This window comes from Pelobates fuscus, chromosome 4 (genome assembly GCF_036172605.1).
Source record: "Pelobates fuscus isolate aPelFus1 chromosome 4, aPelFus1.pri, whole genome shotgun sequence".
Lineage (NCBI taxonomy): Eukaryota > Metazoa > Chordata > Amphibia > Anura > Pelobatidae > Pelobates > Pelobates fuscus.
This window is the reverse complement of record NC_086320.1, coordinates 63,738,691-63,761,151: the sequence shown is the minus strand read 5'-3', so window position 1 is coordinate 63,761,151 and position 22,461 is coordinate 63,738,691. Positions and strand designations below refer to the sequence as shown.

The following is a 22,461-nucleotide window of genomic DNA, read 5'->3' as shown; positions in this document are numbered from 1 at the left end:
ACTGCTCTCAAGTCCTGCACAGGTCGATACTCATCTGTACCGGGCTTTTGAACAGGCAGCAATGGGGTGTTCCAGGGGGAAGTACAGAATTTTAGGATACCATACCGTATGAACTTATCCAGATAAGATTGGATGTTCTTCTTAGCCTTCTGCGGGATGTGATATTGTCTTAGGCTCACTGGATAAACCCCAAGTTTTAGTTCGATTTTAATAGGTGGAATATTGCGGGCCAGTCCTGGTGGGTTGTTCTCTGCCCAAACTCCTGGTATGTTGAATAAGGATTCATCACTCCTAGGGTTTTGGCTAGTCAACGCTGTATAAAGTCGCCACTCTTCTTCCTTTGGTACGGATAATGTCATAATACCTGAAGGTCCATTAAACTTTAAGGATGTTGTTCCATTTGGTAGGAACGTAATCTGCGCTTGTAACTTAGATAGCATATCACGTCCCAGCAATTGGACTGGACATTCAGGCATATAAAGGAATTGATGTTTTACTACGTGGCCTCCCAATGTACAGAGTCGACTTTTAAGAACCGGTTTTGCAGCACTTCTTCCAGTTGCTCCTATTACAGTAATAGTTCTTCCAGATGGAGGAGCAACTAGGTCAGTCACCACCGAATGTTCAGCACCAGTGTCGATCATGAACGCACTCCTTTTTCCCCCTATTGATACATCGACCATAGGCTCCGCTCGACCAAGAGGGATGGAGCCCGGTCGGTATCAATAGTCCTCCATGACCGTGTCAGCCAATCCTACAAAGTCCCTACCTTCTCTATCGCGGGACCTTTGCGCTGCTGGATAGTACCTATCTTCCCTTACACATCCTCTGTTCCCATTACTCCCTCTATTACCATTGCTCCCTCCGGGGCCTCCTCTACCTCTCGCTCTGCCTCTAAAGTTTCCGTAACCTGCCCTGGGTCTGTCTCTCTCATACTGTTCTCTTCGCGGACACTCACTCCTCCAATGCCCTTCTTCCCTACAGTATGCGCACTGATTTCTACTCAGAGGTTCCTCATTCCACTTACTATCGCCTCTATCTGGGCCCCGTCTATCTACGCCTGCGATCGCTACCGCTAACATATCAGCCTTTTTACGCATCTTGCGCTCTTCCTCTTTCTTAGTCTCTGTTTCCCTGTTCATATATACTTTATTTGCTACCTCCATTAGTTGGGTGATAGACATTCCTGCAAACCCTTCTAACTTTTGTAGCTTGCGCTTAATATCTCCGTAAGCTTGGCTGACAAAGGCGGAGTTCACCATTCGGGAATTATTTGCGTCTTCCGGATTAAAGGGGGTATACAAGCGGTATGCCTCCAATAATCGGTCATAAAAGACACTGGGCGCTTCATCACTTTTCTGAATCACCTCAACTGTCTTCGACATATTAATAGCTTTCTTTCCTCCGGCTTTCATGCCAGCAATTATAGCGTCTCTATAGGCTTTAAGTTGGACCATATCTGCGCCATTAACATTCCAGTCGGGATCGGTGTTAGGATAATGTGTTGCGGCCCATGCTGCCGGATTGCACGGGCTCTATCCTCTAGCGCTTTAATGGCCGCTTGATTAATCCTTGTCCTTTCCTCATTATTAAACAAAGTCATTAATAACTGCTGGCAATCAGCCCATGTCGGATTATGTGTCTGAACTATCGAGGTGAACAGATCGGTCATAGCTTGTGGTTTCTCAGTGTACGAGGAATTGTGGGTCTTCCAATTCAAGAGATCGGTAGTAGTGAACGGGACATATACGAAGACTGGGTCAGCATGTGCCATTTGACCTGCGGCATCGAGATAGGCTGACCCGGGATTCAGACGAAGAGGCATCTGATAATGTCTAAGTTGTTGGGTACCGGTCAGTTGTCGGGTTAGTATATGGCTACGTGGAGGGGCGTCAGTTATGGGTTCCAGTCGGGGGGAAATAGGGCATGAGGATGTGGGAGCTTGATTTTGGGAAAAGTTGGTAAATAGAGCTAGAAGAAGCTTGACCGGAAGTTTGAAGTGGCGCCAAATCAGGATATTCAGATCTAACGGGGGTTGGTTCTGGTTCCGGAAGGGGAGGTTTAATACGAGGGGGGGTGGATTCTGTACTGGAGGAGGAAGCGGAAGTGGATGAGGGCAATGAGGGGAGGGGTATAGAACTTCCTGCACTCGCGTCACCTCTTCCTGTAGGGAAGTAAGGGGGCGGCAAAGGGATCTCGGACTCAGGGGGCGTGTCCAAAATGGGCCTAACCACAGTCCTAGTGGACAAACAAGTCCTGGCCACCATGAGGCGACATTGCTCCTCGTGGCATATCTGAATCCATTTTGGCGAGTCGTTTACGGCCTGTCTCCAACAATCAATATATGGAAACTGTCCGTAAAGTTCAGGCCTACCTGACACAGCCACGTGTACACGCTGTATCAGGGTTGGATCCAAACTACCACGTGGCGGCCATGCCGCAACCAAAATAGGCCACTCCCTAGTGCACAAAGTGACCAAACGTACAGGAGACATTTTAACCCCAAAATCACATGTTTTAAATCCCTTTTTAAAATGTTTTACCATACAACCTAAGGGATCCAAAATCGTTGACTCCGACGCGCCCATACTTATCAATGGAACGTCGTTGACAACGAATACTATGCACGCGTACTATTCAACAGTCACACCCGTTTCCTCTGGCAACAGCACCACGTGGTACGGTTACCAAGTGAAACGTACACAATAACACAATAAACACTCAGGGAATTCCCGTACACACACAGCTGTTACACCAGTCACTAAATAATCAATATTATGCCCTTTGGCGAAACTATACAGTCACCCACGCTATAATTCTCTATATACGAATTACCCGTCTATAACACACCCCAGTAACATCGTCTTTTACAAATAGCGGTTACAATACGGTTAGCATAGGTCAAAGCACAATTTAAGGTCACAATACAATTATTAGTGGTTATGGTGTTAAACATGCAATGGACGACAATGATTAGTACTTATATACAGTGTCAGTAAATATACAGGGTTATGGTACCGTGCACTATGATACAGCAACACACTATTAACACTCTCGCTAGACGGCTGAGCTCGCGCTATCTAACAAGATATACACGCTACTAAACAATCTTTAACACATTTACAATCCCAACTAAACTATTGGCCAGTACCTTGAATGGACTACCTAAAACTATCTACATCCGTTTTGGTTAGCCACACTGCCCAAGCACCACATATAGCGAACTAGAGGACCGAATTTACACAGACGCCTCTTAGTCTATTACTCTATCAAAAATCTAGTGGGTTCCAAATTTACACGCCTTCCCACTTAGCCAAGATAGGTTGAGAGCTAGCGGACCGAATTTACACAGACGCCGCTTAGTCTCCCGGTCCCTCCGACCTAGCGAACGAAATATACACCCTAGAACGCTAGTCTAGACAAGACACCGGTGTCCGGCTAGGGCTATTTACACAGAACCCCGCCTGACTCCAAACCAAATCAAACGGTCTTACTAAAGAGCGTTCGATTGAGCGGTGCGCCTTCGCTCCTTCCCTCCGACAGAGGGGGCAGATTCCATACACAATTCAAACCCCTTATGGGCCTACCGCACAATCGGTATACCCCTAGTGGGTCTGCCGTCTAAAACAGCAGTCGTCTTACCTCCTCGTTCCTGAACCTGGGTTCACACTCATCGACGGGGACACCCCAGCACTTCTTACGTAGAGGCCGATGATCTCCTGGACAACAGACCAGTGGCGCCGAGACGAAGGGAGGTCCACGCAGAAGTTCAGGGGTGCAGCCGTAGAGAACGTGGGCAAAGATAGACCGTCTCACGCCTCTGCCTCTCAGCTACCGTTGAACGATGAGCTTCCCGGCCAATGCACCAAATGATACCGGAGAAACTGACGGAAGCCAAGCACAGAGAGATGGACACAGGTTTCTTCAGGAAGGAAGAGATTCTTTATTGGATCACCGATCGGGACTCAGAGGGACTAATGTCACCAAAATACAGCAAGTTCTGAGCCCCGGACAATAGTGCAGGCTCCTTATATAGGCACATAACTCCTCCCATATTAAGCTCCACCCGCACATTCTCTTGACCAATCAATACAAATAAGAATTAACTTCCTGCTTGACCGCATGGCCTGTCCAGCACAATGGAGGAGGGGAATACTATATCCTGTATTCTTGCACATGCTCCGTACACTACTGATCGTATCTTGCCTCGTGCAACCAACTGATCGATACGTCAGCATATGCACGTACACATGCCACGTGGTAATCTCGGCCTACTAAATTTATTTTTACCGAGATTCCACCACATAATAAGTGTTGGTGCATATAATTTGAAAGAGGGGAACTACGGGTGAACAGACATATAGCGCAAATTCTAGATTTTGTTTACGTTTTGTTTTGATCAGAACGTGCACTATTGACTCCGTCCTGAAGGGGTTAAATATATATATATATATATATAGCATCCTGGACTTGGGCTATCAATCTGTTACTGGAGTTTAAAGGAGCACTATAGTGCCAGGAAAACAAACGATTTCCTGGCACTATAGGGTTGTTAGGTCCCCCCCGCCCTCATGGCCCCTCTCCCGCTGGGCTGAAGGGGTTAAAACCCCTTCAGCCACTTACCTTTCTCCAGTGCCCTGACAAACATACCGACACAGACACACATTAACAGACGTAACAGACATACTGACACACAGACATACACTGACAGACATACTCACACACAGACACATACACTGACAGATATACTGACACAGACACTGGCAGACATAGTGACAAACATACACACACACATAGTGACACAAACACACACACACTTACATATACATACTGACACCAGTTTTCTACCTGGGAGGGTGGTTTCCCCACTGTCCAGAGTCTGTTGGGACTTGGGGTTTGGCTCTCCAAGCCCAGCCCAGCCCCCTGCCTCCTCCATTTCTCCCGTGCGGCTCCTCTCCTTCTTTGTGGGAGGAAGTGACTCTTCCTTCCAGGCTGCCGAAAAGCAAGGGGCCCGGTTGCGCTGTTAAAGGGTCACAGTGTGCAACCGAACTCCAACTTACAAATGCCCACTACCTGATGGGCCTACTTAGTGTGCGGGCCACAAGTTGCATCGGCGGGCCCATGGGAAAAAAATGTGGAGGGCAGCAGGGTCCTCGGGGCAGCTGCTTTGGGCTCCCCAAGAGTAACTGGGCCTGGGGCAGCTGCCCTGTTTGCCCTGCATTAAAGACGGCCCTGACTGACAGACACACATACATTTATTGATAAACACACACACACATTCTCTCACACACACCCGCAAATTATAATTTTTATTTAATTCTACTCAGCCTCCCTACCTTTTTGGAGAGCTGGAGTGGATCCTTTCCCTGGGGTCTAGTGTAATCTTCACGCTCGCAGGGCCAGATAAAGAGCCCAGTGGGCCTGGTGCTGACAATTATGAGGGGCCTAATTATAGAATCTTATCGACTAAAAACACTAAAACAGTCATACCTATCAAGCGTTATGTATCTGGTGGAGATGGTGCCAGAGGGAAACTCATAGGATGCAGCTATAAGAAAACGCAGATTCTCTTAAAATATGCTAATCTCTCTCTAATTAATGCTTTCATCTTTCAAGTAAATCCATTCCCCCTAACAGAAGTGTCCAGTGACGCAGGAAGTAAATGGGTGGTGTAAAAGGGTGGGCCACTGACACGAATCACGTGACTAGAACTGCCAAAAGGAGCAAAAATGACCAAAAAGGGGGCATGTCTGCCCAAAGAATTGGAAGGCCAGCCTGGCATCAGTGTCCCTATGTATCACAGTGTCAGTGTCCCCTTGTCACCCAGTCCACTAGTCTCCCAGTGTCTGTGTCCTCATTGCTCCCAGTGTCCCCATGTCTCAGTGTGTCCTGTGTCACTAGGATACTAAGGGACACTGAGAGAAATGGGGACACAGTGAGACATGGGGACACTGAGACACTTGGGGACACTGGGAGACATGGAGACACAGACACTAGGGACACAGCGACATGGGGACACAGACATTTGGGGACACTAAGACACTAGGGACACTGAGAAACATGGGAACACAAACACTGGGAGACTAGAGGACACTAGGAGACATGGGGACACTGAGACACTAGGGACACTGGCTGGGAGGCATGGGGACACAGACACTTAGGAACACTGTGAGACAGGGGGACACTGAAACATTTGTGAACAGTGGGAGACATGGGGACACTACAGATACTGAGAGACATGGGGAAACTGAGACACTAGGGACACTTGCTGGGAGACATGTGGACATTGGGAGCCATTGGGACACTGGGAGCCATAGGCGCACTGGGAGCCATGGGGACACTGAGAAACTAGGGACACTGGCTGGGAGACATGGAGACACTGGAAGACATGGAGGCACTGTGTCATTAGTGTCTCCGTGTCCCAATGTGTCTCTCAATGTAGACAGAAGAAAAGAAAATGGGAGAAAGGAAATCCGCCCACTAAAAGTGGGTGGAGTCCATTCCCATTTGCTGACTACTCCCTTTAAGTAAAAAAGTCACATAAATATGGTAGTAAATCTTTATTCAAAAAATTAAAGTAATGATCGTTGGTAGCAAATCTACCCGAAAAAATAAATAAATTTTAATAGTAAATACACCCTACAAGTGTTTAAAGTGAAAATAAAAAACCACCTATTAAAAACCTGGGAAGTTGCTCCTATATAAACCCCCAAATATGTATAAGGGAGCAAAAAAATGGATGGGTATAAAGAGACCTTTAAAAAGGATCAAATGAGCGACGTCGACATCTCCTAAGTGGGGTAAAAACACGGTCTAATCAGGTTCTAGCAAAAATAAGAAATTATTAGAAAGTAAATAATATGGATACTTGCTGCAATGGCAGTGGGTAAAGTGTGGAAAAGTGGGATATGCAGTAGTTGCTTAGTCTGGACGTACAGGAGAATTAGAAATAACCTACTGTGAGTCTGTGAGGTTACCCCTCCATGTAGTGAACATCACTAGGAGAAAACGAAAGAAAACCTCCCAGCAAGGACTAAAGGTTACAAAGTAGCATGCCTGTAAACGCCCTGAAACTAACTGTCTAGTCCACCGTCAGCTGAACTGCTGCTTCGAGGCAGCTTAATAGTATCCCTCAAAATTGCATAATAGAACCGGCATAGACATCGTGGGAGCCCAGGTAAGTAAAATAAGAAATGAATCAAAAAGAATGCATCGGCAAAAGTAAGCCCACACGGTCTAATCAGGTTCTAGCAAAAATAGGAAATTAATAGAAAGTAAATAGTATGGATACTTGCTGCGATGGCAGTGGGTAAAGTGTGGAAAAGTGGGATATGCAGTAGTGGTTTAGTCTGGACGTACAGGAGAATTAGAAATAACCTACTGTGAGTCTTTGAGGTTACCCCTCCATGTAGTGAACAGCACTAGGAGAAAACGAAAGAAAACCTCCCAGCAAGGAACACTTGGGAACACTGTGAGACAGGGGGACACTGAAACATTTGTGGACACTGGGAGACATGGGGACACTACAGATACTGAGAGACATGGGGAAACTGAGACACTAGGGACACTTGCTGGGAGACATGTGGACATTGGGAGACATGGGGACACTGGGAGCCATGGGGACACTGGGAGCCATGGGCGCACTGGGAGCCATGGGGACACTGAGAAACTAGGGACACTGCCTGGGAGACATGGAGACACTGGAAGACATGGAGGCACTGTGTCATTAGTGTCTCCGTGTCCCAATGTGTCTCTCAATGTCCCTATGTCTCACAGTGCCCCCTAGTGTCTCAGTGTCCCCAGGTCTGCTGTCTGAACTCTCTGTGCTGTGTAGCTGCTCCCACGCGGATCAGTGAGTAGAGAGAGGCAGGGGGGGATGTAACGGATCCACTGGCACCCCGACTGGGTACCTCCGTTGCAAGATGCTCCTAGCGCTTCCAGAGGACTCCAAGCACTCCACCAGACACCATAAGCACCGCAGGCTGCAGCTATCTCCCTTCAGAACGAAGCAGGAACAAGCTCTTACAAGAGCTCAGTGATTATAGCAAGGGAATATGTCTAGCATAGCAATCCCTTGTAGCAGATTCCCCCAATAAGAGACAGGACTCAAGTTGAGGGTAAAGATAGAACTCTCTGGCTGCTAGCTTGCAGCCCTTTTTATTAGGTGCTCCCATGAAGGGGAGGGACACACACAGTACATTAACCAATCACACAATAGTTACATCCCACACATAGCCCTCCCCTCTACCTGTAAACTAATTATCTGTACACACAGGAAAATACAATTATCATAGGTAGGGAAAATACAGTTTTTACACAACATTCATAACTCCCAAAATATACATATTCCCAATCAATCCATTCGGGGGAACAACATACTCAAAAATCATACGAATTGGACCAGGGGTTCAAAAGTTAGTACAAATGTTCATTTGACCTTCTGGAAGCATGGTTTTTCAGCTCAAACGAGTTCCCCAGAATCCTCTATCCTGGAGACAATGGAGAAGCTGATTTAATTATATCCAGGGACAAACACAGCCTCCATTAAGCACATGTTACCAGCAACCACCAAAAGACATAAAAATACATATCTCCTGTTATACTAAACAGAACCCCCACATTCAACCCATCCCCAGATGGCTTGGATCTGTGCGCTCAACATATCCAAACAGCGCTCAGATGCCACAAACACAGTTCAAACGCCATGGGGTTTAAGTTTCGTATGGGCTGATGAGAGGGCCCATAATCCTGGGGCAGCCCAATAACCCACAGTATGCCCAAATACCGTGCATAAAGGGCCAAATCGCCCAGGGACCGTAGTCGCAGGGTAAGAGGCGGGCAAGCAGCCCCCTCCAAAACACAGTGGCGAAGTGGCTTTCGCTACAGGGGATATGCTGTAACTTTCTATCCCTGCCTCTCTCCACACACACTGGCCCCTATTGGCCGGCGCTGGTATTGCAGAGTAATCTCTGTTTATACTGAGAAAAATATCTGCATTTGTATTGCGATATTATTGCAATACTGGCACGGCCAGGCAGCCTCAAATACCATCTGGGCCAGTAAAATACCTGTCAGGAGGAAAACCTAAGAGTAGGGTGTAAAAAAAAAATTAAAAAAGTAAAAAACATTTTTTTTTTTTTTTTTAAATGGGCCTATTCCATGGGCCAGGGCCTGGAGCTGCAGCTCCATCAGCCCCTATGTTAATCCGGCCCTGCACGCTCGTCCAGAACGACTCCCTCACATGCGAGGGAGCAGTGCTGGAAGAGCACAGACATCAGCATTCCACTGCTGCCCACCTTCATTCCCCTCTCCAGACACAGCACAATTGTGAGCAGGCACCTGTTTCAAGCCACATCTCCAAGCCCTCTGCTTTCGTATTCTCAGGTGCCTGCGCGAGTAATTGCTCCCTTGCATTCCTGCGCTCTCTAATGAGTCAGTGCGCAGTCTCCAGGATTCTCATACATTCTGACCCCCCACCCTTGTAAGCAGTCAAACTGTTTTAAAATGGTTTTACTTATTACCTTGGGTCCACCAGGCACCGCTCTTGGCCTCCACTTACCCACCACAGCAGCACAGGATTTAACTCAAGAGAGTTACTGCTTAGGAGTAGTGCAGGCGGGAGCGGCGGCCGTCAGGCAAGAATTAAAACCATTCTAACAGTTCAACTCTGCACAATGGTGGTGAGTAGCACAGTGGTTATGGTGCGTGGAGAGTTCTTTTAAATTATATTTAGAATTTTGTATTATATACGTATATATATATATTTTTTCTGATTAGTCATTAAACTCTCTGCATTCATACAGTACTCCCCATCACGTTGTAATGTACTATGTAATAAGATGCCATTGGATGTAATGCGAGCAGACCAGCGGACACACTGTGTCTGGGCTCACATTAACCCCATTAATAGCGGCGTCACACAAGGCGGCTCTGCGCATGCGCACAGCGGCCGCCAACTCCGAGCGCTCGGCGCCATTTCTCCCAGTTCTCGTCGGAAGAGGGAGGCGGCGGTTTTTGCTCTCCGTGGAAACGAACATCGCTCAGTTGGAAACAGACCGGTTACCGAGTGTCGATCGTTCCTGGCTGGTAATACACCTTGTCTTGTTTGTGGGGTGGCGGGGCTCGCTCCCCTCCCGGGGGGGAAGGTGGTTTGTCCCTCAGAGCGGGAAGGCCTGGGGCCTGCGAACACAGCGGCCTTCTGTGGGGGTGGAGAGATGGGAGGCCGAGGGGCCGACACGGGGGCTGCTGTGGGCTCAGGCCTGCTAGGCCTCGGGATCAAGGGAGCATGTGTGTGGTGATTCGGGGAGCATGCAGCCGGCAGTGTGCCTCCATTGCCGGACCTACCGTGTTATGTGGTGATTCGGGGAGCATGCAGCCGGCAGTGTGCCTCCATTGCCGGACCTACCGTGTTATGTGGTGATTCGGGGAGCATGCAGCCGGCAGTGTGCCTCCATTGCCGGACCTACCGTGTTATGTGGTGATTCGGGGAGCATGCAGCCGGCAGTGTGCCTCCATTACCGGACCTACCGTGTTATGTGGTGATTCGGGAAGCATGCAGCCGGCAGTGTGCCTCCATTACCGGACCTACCGTGTTATGTGGTGATTCGGGAAGCATGCAGCCGGCAGTGTGCCTCCATTGCCGGACCTACCGTGTTATGTGGTGATTCGGGGAGCATGCAGCCGGCAGTGTACCGTGTTATATTGGACCTACATCATCCCCCGCAGCATAGAAGTGCTGCCCTGCAGTATGTAGATATTTATTTTAAATAACTCGATTCATTATTTCTTCCCCCCAGCTTTTGAATTTCTAGATACTGCAGGTTTGTATCTTATTCGTTAAATCTTTTACCACCAAGAATAATTTGAGCTCTCACGTTCTTCTAATATATCGTAAAGCATGGCTTAATATGTAAAGTACTATGCTACTTGCCAGGTATTTTATATTAGTATTATGATCTTTTATATATCGCCAAATTATTCCCCGGCGCTTTAGGATATTATAAAAGGGGTAAGTAAACAGTGAGTAATTTGGAAAATGTTAAAGGGGCACTATAGTCACTAGAACAACTGCAGCTTAATGTAGTTCTTATGGTGAGTATACTAGTTCCCTGCAGGCATTTTCATGTAAACACAGTGTTTACATTGCCCTAGGGACACCTTCAAATGGCCACTCCTTAGATGGCGACTGGATGGGGCTTCCTGGCTCAGGGCTGCACAGTAAGCATTTTCCTCATAGAGATCCTGATTGGCAAAAACGGCATTTGGCCCGGCCCTGTGCCGATTTTAGCCAATAATCGGCCATTTTGATGTCACACAGGGGGCAGACCCACACGGCGCTGGAAATAAGGTGAGTTTTACATTTGGGGGGGGGGGGGGCGCAGGAATACATGTTTGTGTTCCTGACCCTATAGTGATCCTTTAACATGAACTATAGATTGATGAGAACTTTGCTCAAAAGAGTTTACGGTCTAGAGGAGGTTGGGTATAAAACTCGAAAGGAAGGGCAGTGTGGGGCATTGCCGCCCAGTAACAAGGTGGAAAAGTAGCAGAATTGGAAGGTGAGAGTGTAGTGGCGCTTTAAGAGGGAGAGCGGGAGACAGGTTTGTAAAATACAATTTGCTCTTGGAGGCCATAGGCTATTCTGAAGAGATGGGTTTTGGTGGACTTTTTAAAGGAACTACTTAGTCAGAATTAAGTAGATATGATGCAAGGTTGTCCCTGGTGCATCCTTACTTGAAGGGGCCAAGTTTGCCTCCAGCTCCATATCCCCCATCCCACCAGTAGCTTCAGGCATCTGCAATTGACTTTGACAAAGCAAGGAATGCTGCCAGCCATTCATTCACCTTTTTTATCAATAGTGAGCTACAGATTGGCTGAGAGTATCAGCTGATCAGTCCAGCCAATCAGCAGTACCCCTGCCGAGTGGCATTTTGCACTTTCTGAAAGATATCTACAGAAGCTAGGTGTTGATGGGGGCAAACAGATCCAGGGCTGGAGGCATCCTTTGGGGTTAGACGGCTTAACCCCTTAAGATAAGAGCCAGGGATATCCTGGCACTGTAACAATGTAATTTTAGTGAAGTTATGGTGCCCAGCATGTGCATTTTAAGGAACTAGAGGAAAGGCTGATGGTAGAAGGCAGGAAGTGGAGCACCCCGTGAGGAGTCCTGCGTGCGCGACTTGGCACAAGCCGACGCCAGGCGAAGGACTCTGGCAGAGCGGCGTTACTAGGAAGGCATGTAACTACAAATTAGGGAAGAAATGTAGTGGGGAGTACAGTTGTTGAGAGATTTATAGGTAAGGGTTATTATTTTAATTGAATTCTTTAGGATACATGAACCCAATGGAAAATCCACCTGGCATCCGCATTCCTTACGCACTGTAGTGAGACAGTATGGTTACTGGGGAGACCAATTGGGAGAAAATTACAGTAAGCAGAGAAATTACAAGAACCTGAACAATTTCTTAGTAGAATTATGCGTAAGAAAAAGTCGGATGCAGGCAATTATTTTTTTTTTTTTTATATGGTGGAACTGGCATGATTTGTCAACAGACTGGATGTGAAGCCTAAAGGTTAGGCTAGAATCAAAGATGGTACAAAGAGAGAGAGCTTGAAAGGATGGTCTGGTGTGTGCAGGGAGAGTGAAAGACGAGGTTAGTACAGGACCTGACAAATCCCAGGCGCCGTGACGATTAGGAATTTTGTCCTGAGGCATGGATGTTTGTCATCCCGCTCAGCACTGGCCACCTTAGGGACCCCTTTTGGCAAGAGGTTGTGTGGAATAGATGCTGCAAGGGAGCTGTTATCGTCTTGCTCTGCTCCCTCGCACGCCCAGCTGTGATGCCGGGAGCCAGAATATGACGTTGCCCCAGCATCACTAAAAAGTGCGCAAGGGAGCAGAGCAAAAAAAGCTGTAAGATTATGGGATCACAGCTGCCACACTACCCACTGGACCCCACGAAGAGGATCCACTCCAGCTCTTCCAAAAGTAGGAAGGCTGGGTAGACTTAAATTAAAATACAACAAATCTTAAGAATTTGTGTGTCTGTCAGAGTAATTTTTTATGGTTGGTACTTTAATTTTCAAAATTACAAGGCATGTTCATAAAAAACAAATGTGTTTAACTATTTAGGTAATTGACCCACCTTTGATCGAATGGGAAGGGTGTTTTTACTCGCCTTTTTGTTCCCCACGCCTTGCCAAGGATGGCCCCCATAACTCTTGATGATCTTCGGTTCAATTCCCAGCAGTGTTGACTCAGCCCTTCATCCTTTCAAGTTAGATAAAATGAGGACCATTAAATTGGGTAATAGTAACGTGCCTAGGATGTTGGGCAAAAGTAGCATCTCCAACATGTAATTGGAAACCAGAGAAATCTGAATGTACATTTCCTAGTTAAAGGAACACTATAGGGTCAGGAATATAAACCTGTAGTGTTAAAACCACCATCTGGCCCTCCTAAATATAGTAGAATATTACTTTTGTTAAAGTGCAGCTACTGCCTCTCCCACTGATCTCCCTGCTTTGCTGACATCATTAGAAGTGATTCTCTGAGCCAATCACAAATCACTGAGCCAATCACAAAGCCTTCCCATATGATTGGCTGAGACTGTCAAGGAGGCAGAGCCAGCACAAGCCAAACACAGCCCTGGCCAATTAGCATCTATTTATAGAGATGAATTAAATCAATGCATTTCTATGAAGAAAGTTCAGTGTCTACATGCAGAGGGTAGAGACAATGAATGGCAGAGCTGCACACTGTGCAGCACTGCCCCAGGAAGCACATACTGCCATCTGAGTGGCCGCCAGTGGAGTTAGTCCCTATGCTATAATGTAAACACTGAAAAAAACAGGTTTACTGCAAAAAGACTGAAGGGAACAATTATACTCACCAGAACAAATACAATAAGTTGTAGTTGTTCTTGTGGCTATAGTGTTCCTTTAAAGAGAAATTATAGTGCCAGGATAACAAACTTGTTCTCCTGGCACAATAGATTACCCTCTGTCAAGGCCCCCTCCCGCGGCGCTTAAGGGGTTAATAACCCCTTAGGTCACTTAACGGAGTTCAATGCCGATGTCCCTTACCGCTGGGTTAGGTTCTGTCATGTCGGCGCGGGATGCCTAATGCGCATGTGCGGCAATGGCTGTGCTCGCACTAGGATTTACCAATAGGAAAATCTGACGCTAGAGGTCCACACACACAGCTTAAGAACGTCCATCGTCCGTTAACGGACCAAAAGTCAGTTTCCAATCAAGAAATCCCTCCAGTGGCTGTCTGCTAGGCAGCCACTAGAGGAGGAGCTTGCCCTCAGAGGTACCGTATATACTCTAGTACAGGGGTAGGCAACCTACAGCAATAGTGCCATGCACGGCACTCAAGGCTGCTACAGCCAAACAGGCTCTGGCCTATCAGGAGTCCCAGTGAAACTTCAGATATCTGCTAATATGAAAAGGTGGTGAAGGTCAATCCTCAATTTATGCATTGCAGCACATAGAGTAAGTGATCTCAGATCACTTCCTCCCAGCACTTGTGAATGGGAATCCACACTGTGGTAGAGCACCCCACAGCGGATATTGCAGCTCCTGCCCTTCACCTGTACCTGGCCAGCCTGGTCCCCACTGGAACCCATGGAAGCCACCCACACTGCTAGATTTACACGGAAATGCACAATAACCCTCCCCTCATACAAATAATATGAACAGCCCACATACACACAATCCACACAAACGTAACCCGCTAACAATCCACATACATGCACACAACCCCACATGCAGCCTCTCACATGCAATACCACAAACAGCCCCCACACATACACACACTACCAAACACACAATGTGGCGCATCCATCCACACACACAATTCCACAAGCAGCCCCCATACACCACCCACATTCATATGTATCATACACAATACCACAAACTACTCCTGAACATATACAATATAATAGCTCATATACGCACAAATACAACGATACAAAGCAATTACAGTATAAATAACACAAGCAGAATACGGCAGCATACACACCCCAATTTAAACAAAATGGGACCGGCACGCTACGGGACATCACAATCCTATATCGGCACAGTGCTGCTAAAAGGTTGCATACCCCTGCTCTAGTATAAGTCGAGTTTTTCAGCACATTTTTTGTGCTGAAAAACCCCAACTCAACTTATACTCGAGTCAATGTCTGTATTATGGAAATTTACATTGCCATAATACAGACAGGGGGCTGTGTAGGAGGGGGGCTGGCAGGAAGCTCTTACTTACCTCTCCTGCAGCTTCTGTCAGCTCCCTCCTCCTCCGTGCCAGTCCGGTCAGCTCCCAGTGTAAGTCTCGTGAGAGCCGCGGGGTCCGAGCGCGGCCGCGGGACTTACACTGTGACTTGCAGAGGGAGCTGACCGGACCGGCGCGGAGGAGGAGGGAGCTGACAGGAGCTGCAGGAAAGGTAAGTGAAAGCCCCCCTCCCTGCCATGTATCAAGCAGGGAGGGGGGACGAAAAAATATAAATAATAAAATATAAAAAAATAATAATAATAATAAAAAAAATTAAAACAAAATAATTAATATTAAAATAATTAAAAAATAATAAAAATGCCCGCCACCCACCAAGGCTCTGCATCACACTCTGCATCACTCATACACACACGCACTCATACACACACACACACACACTGCACTCATACACACACTGCACTCATACACACACTGCACTCATACACACACTGCACTCATACACACACTGCACTCATACACACACTGCACTCATACACACACTGCACTCATACACACACTGCACTCATACACACACACTGCACTCATACACACACACTGCACTCATACACACACACTGCACTCATACACACACTGCACTCATACACACACACGCACTCATACACACACACGCACTCATACACACACACGCACTCATACACACACACGCACTCATACACACACACGCACTCATACACACACACGCACTCATACACACACGCACTCATACACACACACGCACTCATACACACACACGCACTCATACACACACACGCACTCACACACACGCACTCACACACACACACGCACTCACACACACACACGCACTCACACACACACACGCACTCACACACACACACGCACTCACACACACGCACTCACACACACACACGCACTCATACACACACACGCACTCATACACACACACGCACTCATACACACACACGCACTCATACACACACACGCACTCATACACACACACGCACTCATACACACACACGCACTCATACACACACACGCACTCATACACACACACGCACTCATACACACACACGCACTCATACACACACACGCACTCATACACACACACGCACTCATACACACACACGCACTCATGCACACACGCACTCATGCACACACGCACTCATGCACACACGCACTCATGCACACGCACTCATGCACACGCACTCATGCACACGCACTCATGCACACGCACGCATGCACACGCACTCATGCACACGCACTCATACACACACGCACTCATACACACACGCACTCATACACACACACACGCACTCATACACACACACACGCACTCATACACACACACACGCACTCATACACACACACACGCACTCATACATACACACACACACGCACTCATACACACACACGCACTCATACACACACACGCACTCATACACACACACGCACTCATACACACACGCACTCATACACACACGCACTCATACACACACACACGCACTCATACACACACACACGCACTCATACACACACACACGCACTCATACACACACACGCACTCATACACACACGCACTCATACACACACACGCACTCATACACACACACGCACTCATACACACACACGCACTCATACACACACGCACTCATACACACACGCACTCATACACGCACGCACTCATACACGCACGCACTCATACACACACACGCACGCCCTCATACACACACACACGCACGCACTCATACACACACACGCACGCACTCATACACACACACACACGCACGCACTCACTCATACACACACGCACGCACTCACTCATACACACACACGCACTCACTCATACACACGCACTCACTCATACACACACACGCACTCATACACACACACGCACTCATACACACACACGCACTCATACACACACACGCACTCATACACACACACGCACTCATACACACACACGCACTCATACACACACACGCACTCATACACACACGCACTCATACACACACGCACTCATACACACACGCACTCATACACACACGCACTCATACACACACACACACACTGCACACACACACACACACACTGCACACACACACACACACACACTGCACACACACACACACACACACACTGCACTCACACACACACACACACACACTGCACTCACACACACACACACACACACTGCACACACACACACACACACACTGCACTCATACACACACACACACACACACTGCACTCATACACACACACACACACTGCACTCACACACACACACACACACACTGCACTCATACACACACACACACACACTGCACTCATACACACACACACACACACTGCACTCATACACACACACACACACACACTGTACTCATACACACACACACACTGTACTCATACACACACACACACTGCACACACACACGCACTCATACACACACACACACTGCACTCATACACACACACACTGCACTCATACACACACACACACACACTGCACTCATACACACACACACTGCACTCATATATACACACACACACACACTGCACTCATATATACACACACACACACACTGCACTCATATATACACACACACACACACTGCACTCATATACACACACACACACACACTGCACTCATATACACACACACACACACACACTGCACTCATATATACACACACACACACACACACACTGCACTCATATATACACACACACACACACACACACTGCACTCATATACACACACACACACACACACACTGCACTCATATACACACACACACACACTGCACTCATATACACACACACACACACACACACTGCACTCATACACTGAGGCTTGTGCTCCATATTTTGGAGCCGAATTTAGCTTAAAGGGATACTACAGTGTTAGGGATTCAAATTTGTATCCCTAACACTTTAGCGCCCTCTGATCCATCCTCCCTCATGACGCCCCTTCCGGAAGATGAGGGATTAAAAAAAGCTTTTTTTTTACACAACCTATTCCAGCATCAATATCCTTCTATGATGGGGGACCTTAATGCGCATAAAAGGCATGCGCATTAGCCCTACCCATAGGAAAGCATTGTTTCAATGCTTTCCTTTGGGGATTTCACTTACGCTGGATGTCCTCATTCAAAGCTTGAGAATGTCAAAAGTTGTTTAAGTCTTAGTACTGCAGGGTAATTATTTTGATTACATTGTAAGGATAAGTGGGACAGAGACACTGTACCCAGACCACTTCTATGAGATGAAGTGGTCTGGGTGCCTATAGGATTGGTGAGATGACTGAGCTCTGCGCAGCTTGCCCAGAGCCTTTTAAAATGTCCCCAGCTGACTTGCAGGAGCCCCAGGTATCTGTTAATGTCTGAGGTTAGTGGTATTAACCCTGCTCGGTCCAATCTCTCTAGAGGCATTTAAATGCCTTCCTTTGTAAAGAATCGCTTCCAGCGGTGCAAGTAGCTCATCTAAAGGTCTGGGGCCAATAAAAATGCAGACAGACCGGAGCCTATGTAGGATAGCATAGAATGCCAAACAGAGTTAAGAGGTTTAAACAAACTGCCTGCTACCAATTTTATCTATTTCTTGAGTTATTGATAAATAAAAAGCTTCATATATTGCAAAGACCCCTACTGATGACTACTCTGCTTACAGCGCAGTGGCTGGGGGTGCAGGGTATGGTATGTTCTACTTACCTGAATCTGTCTCTCTCTGCCTCCACCTTCTTGATCCAGTGCATTCTTTTTAACTCCTGGTACTTCATCTGCCAGGAGCTAACATCAGTGCTGTAGTCTCACACAAGAGCAAAAGTGCAATACTGTCTATGGAGAACACCGTGGGAGTCTTTATAGACTTTTTCCCTAGTCTCTTCCATTTTTTTCAAGTGTAGGAAAAATGCATAAGACATAGTACTTTATCTTATATCTTTTGGTTGGGATATAATTCCAGTGACATTCCAACACTGTTTTTATGAGAGAAAATCTTTATGAAATGTTCATTGGGAGCTGGGGGGCTGACAGAGCCACTTTTAATAATTATTTGTTTAAAAACATGGGAATTCCTACTAGATGTGCTGCATTTAGTTAAGATTTGGAACACTTTTCCATTTATATCAGGTGTACATATGTTTTTTTTTTTTTTTATGTATTGTCTGTTTATTTTTTATTTGAGATTTCAAAGTCTTATTTTTACTGTCATTAGCACGTTGAGTGTAGATCTACATGTAAAAAGAAAACCACATAATGATGTAAACCATTATAGCATAAGCTTGCAGCATAAAAATATAAAGGGTTCTGCTTGTAGTGTGTGTGTATCTATGTATGTTCTATTTTTTTCCTCAATGATACAGCTGTATACAGGGAGTTTCTACATTTTAAAACTGACAATTTAAATTTAAATTTCCAGGAATCTCATGATGTGTCCGTAAAACTGTGCAAGGACTTGCATGATGAGCTCTCTGGTGCTAAATGCTGTACTGGTGACAATGATTGTTATCAAAACATGCATTTTATAGTACCAGTCTGGTCCTATCTACTGGAATGCTGTGTTCTACTCTATCATTGGCGTGCTAAATAAACTCTGAAATACTTTTGATTGCCATCATTTTCCTTAGAATGATGTTGCATACCTATTTGCAATACAAAATGCAGAATGTTCAGTTTGTCACGTTAATGCATTGTTATAATCAAGGTAAATATATTAATTTATTTTTCTTCTTCTTCTTCTTCTGTAGGTAAACTGTGTTTAGCACAGACTTAAAATGACGGTATTTGTCCGGTTACGTGGGCTTCCTGTTGTGGCAAATTCTATGGATGTTCGACAATTCTTTTTTGGACTGAGCATCCCCAGAGGTGGTGTTTATATAATTGGTGGAGTATATGGTGAGGCTTTTATTACCTTTGGAAGTTTTGAAGATGCTCGGTGTGCCCTAAACCTTTCTGGCCGACCATTAAAAAATTCTATTGTTCACCTCTCACTCAGCAGTGAAGCCGAAATGAGATACGCTTTTGAAATAAACCGAATAACTGCAAATCAGCCTATGCAAAGCATTCCATACCCAGGCTTTGGTAACGGAGCAGATAGAAATGGGATCCATCCATATTCTCGTTTAAGAAGTGAAGAAAGGGCTGGGCCTTCATATTTATATTTACATTCGTTGCCACTTAAAGCTACAAAAGTTGAAATCAAAGAATATTTTAAGGAACTTTATGTTGAAGATGTAATTTTCTTAAAATTTCAAAATGGTGTTCGAAATGGAAATGCTGTGGTAAAATTTAGTAGGAGTAATGATGCCATAGAAGCACTTCAACGGCCGAGGCTTTTCATGGGTTCATGTCAAATTAATATGATGGTATCAGATGAGCTTGAGTGGATCAGAGCTGGTGGAATTCGTAAAAAAGAGCTTTCTCCACGCAGGTCTCTAAGTTCTGGAAGAAAGCGGTCCCGTTCCAGATCTCCAGTGAGAAAGAGACGTCATGCTGTATACACTAATGAGTTTTATGTGCATCTTGTACACCTGCCTACCAGTGCTGCGAAAAAAGATGTGCAGCAGCATTTCTCTTTTGCTAGTCTTTCAGAGTCCCAAATTACATTCCTAACTGATAAATCGGGGAAAAGGACAAGAGAAGGTTTTGTGATGTTCAAATGTGGAAGGGATTATAAAAGAGCTCTTGATTTGCACAAGGAACCATTTTTGGGACGATCCTTATCTATATATTCTATCCCTAAAAGAGCTATGCAAGACTTATTATCCCACAAAGAGGGCAAATCTTCCAACTCTAGGGAGCGCTCAGCTCAAATAGATTTTCCTAGAAGAAATGCTAAAGAGTCTCCCAGTTGGAAAGCAAACTGTGTATATTTACGGAACTTTTCATTTGATGTAACCAAAGCAGATGTTCAGAAATTTTTGACTGGGTTCACAGTAAAGGAAGAAGATATTTTTGTGTTAGTTGATGATAAAGGAGTTGGTCTAGGGGAAGCCCTAGTAAAGTTTGAAACCGAAAAGGAAGCCGCTAGTGTTGGAAAACTCCACCGTGAAAAGTACAATGGTACAGAAATCCTGTTAAGATGCATCACTGAAGAACAGATGAAAGCTTTTGGAGCAGGCAACAGAAAGCTGAAAGATGCAGGGGAGGCGATTGCTACGGACGCCGCAGCGGGGGAGCCTGCCACAGACGCCGCAGCGGGGGCGATTGCTACGGACACCGCAGCGGGGGAGCCTGCCACAGACACCGCCGCGGGGGCGATTGCTACGGACACCGCCGCGGGGGAGCCTGCTACGGACACCGCCGCGGGGGAGCCTGCTACGGACACCGCAGCGGGGGAGCCTGCTACGGACACCGCAGCGGGGGAGCCTGCTACGGACACCACAGCGGGGGAGCCTGCTACGGACACCGCAGCGGGGGAGCCTGCTACGGACACCGCAGCGGGGGAGCCTGCTACGGACCCAGAAGAAATTGAATCCATGGAGGTAACCACAGATACTCAAGTACCTTCACCAGACCTTTCTCAGATGGTCGCTCCATCTGACGTAACAAATATTGAGGATGAATCCGCTTGTGAAGTAGATAATAATGAAACAAATGCTAAAGAATCTTTAGAGGAAGAAGGAACCTGTGAGAATAGTCATGATGGAAAACAAAATGAAACCACTGTATTTATTCGAAATGTGCCCAATACTGTAACTGTTCCTGAAATTCAGGATTTCTTTGTTGCTTACAAAGTCTTCTCTGTTAACCTTACCCAGATTGATACAGGGACTGCCACAGTATGTCTACAAACATATGAGGAAGCGCTGTGTGCTGTGAATGAACTTGATAATCGACCAATTGGCAACAATACAGTGACTCTTAGTTTAGTTTAAATACTGTGTTGTTGTTTACCCCTTCCCCCCCCCCCCCCCCTTTTTATTTTTTTATTTTTTATTTTTTTCATGTTTTGTGTCACAGCCCATCACCTTTCTGTTGAAGGTATGGTAGGAAAAGTCTTTGGTATTGATGCCTAATAGGATTTCTCCTGTTTTGTAAATAATTACTTTGTATATTGTGCAAGGATCTTTTAGTAATTCAAAAACTTGGCAATTTTTTCCCCCTGTTTGTGTCATGTTGCTTGTATACATAATTCTCCTAATATGCATTTAGTACTGTGCTAAATGTTTCAGCAGAAATATGTGCTTAGAATCTGACACTTTT

General features: G+C 46.3%; 1 protein-coding gene across 2 annotated transcripts; it reads left to right on the top strand.

The window, feature by feature from the left end:
- Positions 1-9,951: 9,951 nt before the first annotated feature.
- On the top strand, positions 9,952-22,161 carry LOC134608444 (RNA-binding protein 12-like). Of its 2 annotated transcripts, none has more exons than XM_063451249.1 (2): positions 9,952-10,086; positions 20,004-22,161. In XM_063451249.1, the coding sequence occupies exon 2, from the start codon at positions 20,031-20,033 to the stop codon at positions 22,131-22,133; it is 2,103 nt and encodes a 700-aa protein (XP_063307319.1). In that variant the 5' UTR covers positions 9,952-10,086; positions 20,004-20,030; the 3' UTR covers positions 22,134-22,161. The 2 variants fall into 2 exon arrangements, with proteins under 2 accessions (XP_063307319.1, XP_063307320.1); XM_063451250.1 differs by having other exon boundaries at positions 9,952-10,103; positions 20,019-22,161.
- The last annotated feature ends 300 nt before the right edge of the window (positions 22,162-22,461 follow it).